The sequence below is a fragment of the Euwallacea similis genome, chromosome 6, assembly GCF_039881205.1.
Source record: "Euwallacea similis isolate ESF13 chromosome 6, ESF131.1, whole genome shotgun sequence".
NCBI classification, from domain to species: Eukaryota; Metazoa; Arthropoda; class Insecta; order Coleoptera; family Curculionidae; genus Euwallacea; species Euwallacea similis.
The window spans coordinates 6,593,787-6,605,804 of record NC_089614.1 but is presented as its reverse complement, the minus strand read 5'-3'; the positions used below and the strand labels follow the sequence as shown (position 1 = coordinate 6,605,804).

The following is a 12,018-nucleotide window of genomic DNA, read 5'->3' as shown; positions in this document are numbered from 1 at the left end:
GTTTTAATTTTGAGAACTAATTAAGTGTGGGAAACGATGGGAAAATAAAAAAGTTGCACATTGCAACTTAGAGACTTAGTTATTAATTAGAGTTCTTCTGGGATGCCGTACGAGAATAGTGTAGCAAACTTAAAATGCTCTAAAATGGCTTTTCACGCGATTAAGCATCTTAAAGAACATGGAATTACACCAAACCTACCACGCAAAAAGAAATTTCGAAAATCGGATCCTGAAACAGATAGACAAATATCGAGACTTTCTCGTCGAAATCTCATGATGACGGCGGTTGGTATCCAGAAAGAAATTTTCCCAAAAAAATGTGAAAATAAAAATTCAGCGTCATCCGTTCGAACTATTAAAAGTCGTTTGAATCAAATTAATTTACATGGACGAGTTGGGCGTAAAGAAACGATAATTTTTAAAAAATCTCACAGCTAGAATACAGGTTACTAAAGACTATAAGGCATGGCCTTGCCCCAGTGGAAACACGTTTTTTGGTCCAATGAAACCAAAATGATATAATCAGGTGGTAGATAGTATGTGCTGTGTTCTCCAAACCTGGAATACAATCCTAAGTATACCATAATCACAGTGGAACATGGATATGGAGCGTTTCAAGCTTGGGGTTGTTTTTCCTGGTTTGGGGTAGGCCTTATTCATAAAGTCGAGATGATTATGAGTCAGGTCCAATATAAGAATATTATAGAGACTGTAATGCTGCCGTATGACTAAGAGAAGTGGTCTGTAATTTGGAAGTTTCAACAAAGATAACGATCGAAAGCATATGGCAGTTGGTCTTCGTGAGTGATTCGACGGGGATTCTTTGTTTCTAAAATGGCCTTCCTGTAGTCCGGATTTTAATCCGATTGAAAATTTATGTAACAATGGAAAGAAGGCTTTGAGACAAGAAAATATTAAAAATATTCCAGATTTATTCAATGCTATTAAGTAGGTAATTCCTAAGGAACATTGTCAGGCACTAATTAAGTCTATGCCAAATCATTGTTTGGAAGTAGAGGCGATTAAAGGCCGCCCGACTCTTTACTAGTTATTTTAAGTTTTGTTTGTTTATTTTTTTAAACTTTGTTAGTTGTTGAAATACACCGTCCTTTATTATACGTCCGAGGAGTTTGTTGACTTTTTTATGAAAAAGTTTTGTTTTTAGTTTTGATTAGTGCAGTTTTCTTAAAATTTGCATAACTAACTTCTCTCACGATTTGATAAAAGTCGTTAAAAAAGTAGTAATTTTTTAAAGTTCACCTCCAAAGAATTATGTTTTCTATTTTTTTACATGTCCGTTCTTAATTCTGTGATCGCCACTGTAACAAAAACAATTTCGTGGATTGGCCATGTAACACAAGAGGCATTATTACATGCACTAATTTGTCGCTGACCCAACACGCTCTGCGTCACACCTTCATGGAAATCACCCCAGATAACATCGCGCTTCGGCTTGAAATTTTGCACTATTTTACAGGTAAAAATTTATCAAAAATCTGGAACCGACGTGCATCTTACGGCCAGTGAACCACCATGTGTCCTTCGTGTTAAACATAAAGGCCGACTTTTCGATTTACGCCACGGATAAATGATATACCAAACGTAAATTTTAAATTCATGGCGTTTCGTGAAAGTTTTTCAGGAAGGTTATTGAAGCGAGTTATAAATAGACGTGCTATTAAATAATTATTATTGACAATGCGTTTTCACCAAATTGACTTTCTTATATGTAAATATCGCCCATTAGGCACTTTTCTCTGCGTTGTTGTATTGAAAATTGTTTCTTTCAAAGTTTAGAAAGCTCTGCAATATAAATTTCCTAATAAACTCGGATTCCTACTGTTTCAAATTTATGTATGCAAAAAAGAACTCTATCACGTGCACCCGTTATTTGTGGTGTAGGTATAGTCTAAAGAACGTGTTTAGCGTAATATTAAACCATAACTTCTTCAGTAATTACTCGAAAAAATCCAAGAATATGTGTTCGAACGGTATTTTTCTAGGCTACAAAATTACTTTTATGTGTGCTCTGGACCATTAGATGCCCATTTGATTTTGCGCTCCACTGGCTTTGCTACAGGAATGGGCTTTGCAATAATCCCACGTTACCGACAATTTTTCATATTAATACCTTTAGAAGCTTCCTTTCTAGGTCCATCTCTAACAAGAACTTTAATGCCGTAAATTTGACAAAGTACCCTCAAACTATTCATATCTTTAACAGGAACCGTTGGAACCTAAAAGTAAATACCATCATGCACTACTTCGAAATGGTTGCCGAGTTACCGCCCAACACGTGCAGTTTTACACTTCAAGAAAATTTCCTTTTCTTTCCAGTTTTGTGCTGAAAACGCTTGTAGTTAAAGTTGCCTTACGAGAAAAGATAAAATTACAGCGCCTTGGCCGCCAAAGAGTTAAGATCCTTCTCGAGGGATGATGAAAATCAGTTTTTGGACCAATTTAGACCTCAAGGAAACCGACCCTGGCGACCCATCAATAGCCTCTTCCCTCGCTAAAGATCGAGGTGGTCCCTATCAGTCGACTGATTTGACCCTTGATAAAAGACAGACTTTCAACCTGCTGCTAGGGATCAATCCTATCCAGATCTTCGTTTCTTAAAGACCTTTGGATCTCTAACAGAGGTGGAAGACCTGCGGTATAACGAATTCGGTTCCAGCAATTGAGAAATTGTTAAAATGTTTTTAGTAAAATGGGACTGCGCCAAGGGTTCGTCCATCATCACCAATGCTGCAAGATGTTCTTGATGCAGTCACCAATCACTTTAAGACTCATCGTGCGTAAAATATTTCTGAAAGCTGGAAGGAAAATTTCTAGAAGCCGAGGGAAAATAAGTCAAAATCCAGGTTTCTAAGAAAAAAGCACACAGTAAAAAAAGCACACAGTGAAAAAAGTGAACAATGGAACACGCGTGTGTGAATTTTAGGCAATTAACTCACCATGCCTGACTCGATGGGCTCTTCCTTGGAATACTTCAGGAAATTCTTCAAAGAGGAATCTTACGTTAATAGTGCGGAAAATTAATCTTTCACTCTGTGCAAATGACAGAAAATATTTTATTACATTATGAGGATAGAAAGAAGCATATTACGGGCAAAGCGAAAGTTTGCGCGTGAGCCGCAGGCGAGGTCAGTAATTTCAGCGAGCGAAGTAACATGCTTTACTTTCAAGTCCTGTTAGAGAATTTTCTACGACTTGCTGCTGCTTCACTGCAAACTTACTGACCTCCATTCTGGCAATCTCCAGAGATGGAATTTATTTTGTTTCTGTTTCGAAATTCTGAGCAACACATTAAACACACGGTTGCCATGGACACGCTAACATATCAGTGCGTATCTGCTGACGACCTAGCCGTGCGTTACAACATTACGGAACAAGATGAATGTTCGTTATGTAACACTTATCTGCTATTGCCGAATGTACGTTGATTTTCCTTTTTTTCAAAGTAAAAAAAAAAAGATTAAAATCTGAATATCTCCAAAACGGTTGAAAATCGGACCATTAGTTATATGACTTTTTTTATTGGAAATGAGCTGAATTATCATCTCTTGAAATATTTTCCTCTCGTCATAGAACACCCTGCATAGTAACTACGAGAATAATGTTGCTTCGATCTTTGATTTAGATTTCAAATGAGTTAATTTGTTTTATCAGCAACGATAGTTTTAGATATTGGCAGTGGCTGCCATAAGCCTCAATATGCTGTGTGAAGTACTTTTAGCACGTTGGTAATGCGTCTGGAAGGAAAGAGCTTGTATTTCTTTTCTTAGGAAAATAAATCGACTTTTATCGAAAAAGCTTACTGCTCTGTCCCCCTTTAGCCCAAAAAAACCAAAAAGTTCCAAAATGTTTACTTCGTTCAAAATCTGCCCAATGAGTAAACCATCGGAATGTTAATAGTTATAAATGACAGGGTCTTTAACATTGAGATTAACTAGGAGAATAACGTTGTTTCGGTCTTTGACTTAGATTGCATTGTGGGGTATGTACACCTGCAAATACATAAATCTTAATAGACTATTTAACGTTTCATTTACTTGACCGACTTGCTACAGCTCGATTGCATTCCGCAAATGTATATCTACATGCTAATCTATCTCACAATTTCGCTCAATAGTGGCTAGTTTAAGTGAAGAGCTTCAATGATCTTGATTATAACTGCGTGCTTCTTTGTGTCATATGAAGGAAATGTAAAGTTAATAATTTGAAAATAATAAAACACGCGAGAGTGAGAGATGAAATTCAAACTAACGTTCGCTTTACCGCTTGATTTTAATTTCGAATTTAGCAGAAGGTTTTTGATTACCTGCGTTTATCTAACAGGTGTAGAAATAGAAACTGAGCATTTTTTAGTGAAATTAATCAAAACATACTTATTGGAAAAGTTAATAATCAAAACAATCTCCATTACTATTTATGGTCTTTTGCCATTGATCGGGTAGATGACGGACGTCCTTGTAATAGAAGCTTAATAGTTTCGGGGCAAAATAGTTATCGAGCCATTTTCGAACATCTTCAACTTCAGAGATCCGCTGGTCAGCTAGATGAGACTGCATTGATCTGAGTAAGTGGAAGTCACAAGGAACCAAGTCTGGAGAATACAGCGCCTGCTGGAGAATTTCCCAACCTAAGGAGAAGATGGGTGGATTTCACGTTGGGGCCTGATAATGCTCAGCTGTAACAGTTTGACCAAATTCCAAAAATTCGTCGTAAATAACTCTTTTCTAATCGCATCGAAGACATAATAAAATTTTCTTGGCACGAATATTCGGATTTGTAACTGGTGTAGATGGCTGCCGTGGATCAACCTACGCTATTCTACGCTTAGGAACGTCATACAGCATCTGCTTTCCATCTCTCGTAATAATTTTGTGCAGAAAATTCTTTTTTTCTGTGCCGATAAGGCAAGTTCATGCAGATGTCAACTTTTCGATTTTTTGTCGCCTTCGGTTAGCTCGTGATTTTCCTTCCTTTTAAATCTTTTCTATTATGTGCAATCGAACTGAAATTGCTTGTCGAGCCATTTCTAACTGTTCTGCAACCTTTTTTTTAGTTTGGTATGAATTTTCATCCAGTAAAGTTTGAAGTTATTGGTCTTCAAACTTTTTTCTACACCCGGCCGTGGATCGTCCTCAAGATAAACATTTTCCTTACGAAACTTCTTAAACCACCTCCTAACAGTTGAAGCACCAACAGAATTATCTCGCCAAGCCGTATTAATCATTTCTGTAGTCGTAGCAGCATTTTTGTCCAGTTTAAAACAGAACAACATTGATATTCTTAAATTTTGCCGGGAAACATCGATCTCTTAATCACGTTTCATACACTGAATGACAGCTCGTGGGCAACTGACACTTTTATCACATAAAGAGCAATGACTAAGTCGCACATGCTCAGAATCGGGGACCAATTAGATGCGTCTACGTATGTTTCTAATACGGCCAATTTCAGTGTTGTTTCTTATTGTGCACCTATTACATAATTTTTGTATGTACTTCGTTCCCTTGAATATTTCGATTTGTTAAGAAAAAAATGGTTTTAACCCACTTTCGGTGACTTTGAAAAAGGTCGTTGAGGAAAGGCGATTTTTGGTAGACGATGTACCTGCCGCCGGTGGTCATCAAACTTTATCTTTAAGGACACTTAACACTATGGACGTGCGACGCTATTATGTAACGCCAGGTATATAATCAGAGTACAAACACTAGCAGATACGTAAAAAAGGAGTTTGCTTTACGAGATGAGCTCTTGTTTACCGTTACATTTTTGTTTACAATTTTCAGGCAGGAGCGTACTTATAAGTTCAGTTATCTGCGCTTAAGTCGGAATAACTGCAGAAGCATCTTTTAAGCAAGCATGCGAATAAAGAAAAGGTAACTACAGAAATTGTTACATTTTATCATTCTCAGGTGCTTTTGTGCAAGACGCCAAAATTTCAGGTATTCCCCTTGTCTTACTTAGCTTTCGCATCTAGTGCACGCTGCGATTATGACCATATATTAATATTATCTTTTAAATCCCTGCGTAAATTACTTTATGCAGTGTCCTCTTGATTAATGTTCAATCGGAGCGAAGAGACGCTAATAAAAAAGTAAGGCATTCCGGTAACTGACAACAAGGGAGCCAACGTAATTATATTAATTTATAACGCCATTAAGGTGGACAGGCACAGTAAGTCAATTTTGCTTCATAAACTAGGTGCATTGAATCGCAATAAATTGCGCTACTTATTATCGTTATTGTTACTAATAACTCAGCCCAAAGAGATAATCTTAGAAGATCCGGTATTGAAAACTCATATGACTGCATGCTCATTGCAGTCGAGTGTTACAAAATCTCGTTTTGAAAGCAATGTCGTTACACCTAAGCATTGATTGATATTCATAAAATGCCTTTATTGGTATGATAATTAAAGGCGGTTCTTTTGACCATGGTTCCTCGAAGGTAGTCAGTTTCACGAAGCTACGTGTGCACCCCAGGAAAGGCGTTAATACTGCCCAGATTTTCTAAGCGCCACATTTGGAAGGTTTAACAAACAGTAATTTGGGTGAGGCGAATCCTTATCGATAAGTCAACCTGATCGCTTAATGAAATATGAGCTTGTTAAATTTAACTAAAAACTGAGGTTTTACCTCCGTCAACACAATTAGTCAGTTAACTAACTAGAAGGAATCTGCTCGTTCGATTTTAAACAAGTTTTCCACTAAGATTGCGACGTTTCGTTATAAGGAAAGTCTCCAAGGAGAGGACGAGTACACGTAAAGAACATTAAAAGTTATCTTAAATTTGCTAAGTGAGTTGGTAAATACTGTGACATTTTACTTGCGCCTTTAACTAATTATTTCCTGTTAATACTTGGATGATAATGGTATGCATCGATTTCAACATGTAGAGTGGGATGTTTGGAATAAATTAATGAAATCTTCCAAGGTTTAAACGTGAAGTCTTCCTATTTGCTTAACTGCCTACCTGTATTATCAGGGTATACGAAATCCACATTAAATACTAATGGTTAGAGGTGCATTGTCTCCCGGAAATTTAAATGTACCGATGTCGAATTTTATTTGTGCATACCGGATGACGTAGAACACATTTCACCCAAGTGCCTAGACGTATGTTTTGTGGAGGTGATGACAAGTCAAAGTACGAACGATTTGGACTAAAAAGCGTGGTATACAGGGCGATTCAGCAATAATGGAACAACCGAAAGTTGGAGATGCTACACGTCAAATGATGACGACTGGAGAAAATGTGCCTTATTCGAAAATTGATAGTTACGGATATATACAGGGTGTTGAATGTTGGACTTTGAATTCATTATTATACATATAACATAGGTTTACAAATTTTCAAGTGATGGACACTAGATAGATATTTCCAGAATAAAGGCAAATAAGTGAATTAAAATTTTAACTTTCGACACTCTGTGTATATCTGAAACTATCAATTTTCGGACAAGGCATATTTTCTCCAATCGTCACCATTTGACGTGTAGCATCTCCAGCTTCCGGTTATTCCGTTGTCAATGAGCCACCCTGTATTCAATCTGGGCACGATGGCATTAAAGCACATGGAATTTTAAAATTTCCACTGTCCGTAACGGTCAATTGAATATCGGACGTCGGCGAGTTGCAAGCTGCACACTCTTGTTCACGTCCTGGGGGCAGGTGGCAGAAGAGCCAGGTGGCGTCATGCATTGGCAGAGATCCCACAGCTCCTCCCCCAGGTACCTGCCCCGGCCTAGTTACGAAACTGCATTCATCGTCTTCTTTGAGGTATGGCCGCAGTGGTACTGACGAAGAGGGAATAGCGCTGGAACCAGTCTGTGGAAACGGCTGCTCATCGACGTTAGCTTGATTTGTTTCAGTGAAGACCAGTTCGAGTCGTTCTGCAGAGGCCATGGCGTTGAAGTTGAATTTCAACCGTTGATTTTGAAAGGAATGTTGGATATGCGCTCAATAACAACCTGGTAGAGAGCATCATATGGCGGCCACAAGGACTTCTTAATTGCATGGATTCTAAGAAAACTGTGAGACCAAGTAAACAAATCATAACGACGGAAGCAGGCCTTTTGTAATGATGAGAATGTCGAACGCTGGCGATTTAAATTACCTACTCTTAGCGCCCTCATTTTGGTGCGTAGTACCAGGCACTCAGGTGGCAGAAGCCCTGTAGCTAAATATGAGCTATTAGATAGTTATACTATAGTTATACTATAGTTATACTCGATTCGGGTCATTTTGGGGATTGGGCAAGGGGTCTCTATCTATACCAATCAGATATCTGATCCTTCTTTCTAAAACAGGGAATTACTAACGCTCCTTGTAGCCAGGTGTCTTTTTGGTACTGCTTTCGTTGAATATATTAATGGGACTGACGTCTGCTTTAGGCCGGAGCCGCCCTAAGCATGTCTCAAGGTACGAGGGCATTAAAGCAAAATGGAATTTGAAACTTTATGGCCAAAATTAAATTGTCTAATTTGTTCGGTCCCTTTGGCAACGGTTAATTGAATGCCGGACGCTGGAGACTTGTAACCTGCATTCTCTTGGTGCATAGCAGCAGATATGCAGGCGGGAGAAGGCCTGTTTGACGCCTGATTGTTTTGTAATTTTATAGGTGACTCAAAAAAACCCTGCAAATGCAAAGATTAATATACCGTGCGACTCTAAATCGTAAGCCCCGCCCCCTTTTAACTTTTTAATAAATTATTATTTTGTGTTAACGTTTTTAAAAAATGTTATCATTGAATGTAATTTTGAAAGACCTTTAAGTTAAGGTGTCACTTGACCCATGTTTAAATTTAAATAAAAACGGCTATTTTACGCTATCGGCGACGTAAATAAAATTTTAAAAAACAATCAAATGTCCAAAAATAATAATTTGTAAAAAAGTTGGGGGGGGGGGATTTAAAGCTGCAAGGTCCTGCAGGAAAGACATGATTTTGCATGTCGACGGTTCCCCTTTAATCCCCATCGACCGACGTCGCGTCTATTTCTATTGGGCGAGTTTAACTGCCTTAAATTGTTGCTAAAGTTGTTTATTTGCAACTGATTCAAAAATAGAAAATAGTAATGAACATTTTAGTTATACTACTTCCACAAAGGAAAAACGTGACACACGCTCATAAAAAGTTATGTGATGTGTATGGTGAAGTTGATGAAGACAAACTAAAGGCTTTGATAGGATCAAATCGGTGATGAACCGTACGGGAGATTACTGGCAGTCTTAACGTATCGAAATCAAGCGTTGGAATCCATTTCAAATAAATTGGATGCGTAAGTGAGTTAGATGTATGGGTACCACATGAACTCAAGGCATTCTCTAACGAGAAGAAAACGACCCGTTTTTGAAATATATTATAACATGTAACGAAAATTGGATCGTCCACGACAATGTCGTGCGTAAAATATCTTGGACCAAGCGTAATAAGTCAGTCCTAAATACTCTAATATTCGCCAGGTATTCGCTAAAGAAAAGTTATGTTATCCGTGTGATGGGACTGCAAAGGCGTGGTACATTTTCAACTCCTTCCAAGGAACTAAACAGTCGGTTCGAATACGTGCTGTCGTCAACTGGATAAATTGAGTAACGGAATTAGGAAGAAGCACCTAGGAGTGGTAACTCGTAAAGGTATTGCGTTTCATCAAGATAACGTTAAACCACACACAAGTTGGACCACCCGCCGCAAATTGCTACAACTTGGACGGGATGTTGTGCCACATCCACCCTACTCCCCAGACCTAGCATCGTCGGATTATCATTTGTTCCGATCGCAGCAGATTAACGGAGAGCCCTTCGATAATGCCGAAGACGTAAAAACGTACTCGGGCTAGTTTTTTGCAGGAAAAGTATTTTAATTTTTGCGAGCGCCGCTTCACGAAATCGCCCCGAAGATGGAGAAATGTTATTGAACGGAGTGCGCAATACATAATTTTATAAAGTTGTAATTTCTAGTGAAAAAAATTGTCTTTCATTTGCATTGTAAGACACGCAATGACTTGGTGGACAACCCAACGTTAGTTATCACCCTGCTGATTCCGAAAGGACTTGTAAAATATTTGCGTGTGGATTCTAAAAAGCTGTGCTCTCCTGATTAATTTTAAACATGTAATTTTCAGTCATATTTTACGGTCGTACGATTCAAACCACACGCACTTATGCATTCTAATTGTTAATGCACAAATGACCAGTATAACATAACATTGCTCCTGTTTCTCATTATGTACGATGCATTTTACGTACCTGCATATCCATGGAGAAAAGATGTTCCATGACAGTAATTTATACGTAAAAACGAAAACGCGATAGCAAGTTTAGTTTTCTCTGCAAATCGTCGCATTCGTCATGGTACAATTAACCTAGATTGACATCTTTGGTAAAATTATTGACAAACTAACACGGTTTTCTCTTATGCCGAGGATTCATCAGTTGCGGCAAGAGAACGCTGCAAACGGGATTTTTTATTTATTAATCCCAACAAAGGCCACAGATTGAATCAAAGAATACGGTCGCCTTGAAAAATCCTAATTAGTATAACTACCTGACCCGATCTCTTTTATCTATCTTAAAGCCAGTGCATTTTGGCATATTTATTATGTTTTAAAAATTCTTAGTATACCAAGAAGCCCAGAATCTCCGCGAGGTATTTCCAGAATGTTAATGTGCGTAACTGCAGTGGAATTTAAAAATCGGACAATTTATTATAAGGCCACTGAGTGGTTGTTTTTTTGAGTCCGCTGAATGCGTAATTTGTTAACATATAGTAAAGGTAGATGTTATCTCACATGTAAGGTGCAGGCCGCGGGATTTCGCGGAACCAAATTTGTTATGATCAGGCCTTTGACACTTGGAGTGCTAAAAAAATTACCTATATTTAGTAACAATGACACAGGCTGAATGGACCGCTAATAACATTGTTCAACAAAGTTGCATTGGGCGTGCGGTACCACTAATATAATGGATACACACACAATGAGTACATTACTGCAACTATTGTCTCGAGAATGACACGAATCTTTCCAAACTGTTTCCTTTATATCTAACGCCTTTTCAGGAATGAAGTGGTTCAGAAAGCAGGACCAGTCCCCCCGTCTCTTGAGCTTGTCGCCTCTGAGGAACTCAGACTCGCCTGATGTCTTCGTTTTCAACTCTTCGTCCGATTCCTCTGAGCTGGAGATGCTTAAGACCCCCAGGGAACAAGCTAGACACCGGTCGAGAATAGGTAGATGCGCTTATCTTAAAAATTGCTCCCGATTGTATTTACGCTGTACTGGTCGCGAAATCCATCAAGCGGAGCGCCCGGGAAGAAACCTAATTCGAGTGCTCCGAATCCGACGGTGCTAACCATTTTTCTAGGTCAGCTCTTGCCTTCGAGATATTTGAAACTCGAATTTTTGGCTCCGAGGGCCCAAGAAAGCGTTATTTTTCCCATTTTTTGAATTTGAATCTATGAAAAATGATCGAAGAAATGTCGTGTCGACAAATGCGCATTTAATAGAAACCACTTGAAGAAAAATTCACTGTTCATTGGGCTTTAAGGTACGTTTTATTTTTTGGCAAAAAAATCAACATTTTTCTGAGTTTTTTTTTCATTTTTTCAATTTTCATTTATGGATGCTCAACTTCCATATCGCTGCATTTTCGAATGGTTCATCCCGCATCAAACGACGAATGTCCAGTCCATTAGGTATTCCTGTAAAATAACCATAGTTCGAAATGAAATTTCAATTAATCAACATTCAGATTCAAACATCTATCTCCTTTTACTTTCATCCCATTTAAATTAATTTTTTTTATATACAGGTCATTTTAAATTCGACGGAAGTACACAATTCAAATTTTGAAAACGGCATTTGGTCAAGTGCTAAATTACGCAGTTTTGGCCTCATTTAAACTTCATCGTGTCTCTTCTAGTTCCCGAGGTCCCAACGGTGAGGGCCGAATTTGAAATGTCCTGTATATTTATTTTCGATTATTTAACAACTCAAGTTTTCATAAGAA

The 12,018-nt window shown here is 38.2% G+C and overlaps 1 protein-coding gene across 2 annotated transcripts in view; it reads left to right on the top strand.

Moving 5' to 3' along the window:
• Positions 1–12,018, top strand: part of LOC136409476 (uncharacterized) — a 30,929-nt gene that overhangs the window by 14,947 nt on the left and 3,964 nt on the right. For both annotated transcript variants that reach the window (XM_066390977.1, XM_066390976.1), the window contains exon 2: positions 11,072–11,239. In XM_066390977.1, the coding sequence (XP_066247074.1) occupies positions 11,074–11,239 (166 nt within the window). In that variant the 5' untranslated portion in view covers positions 11,072–11,073. The remainder of the gene's footprint in view (positions 1–11,071; positions 11,240–12,018) is intronic.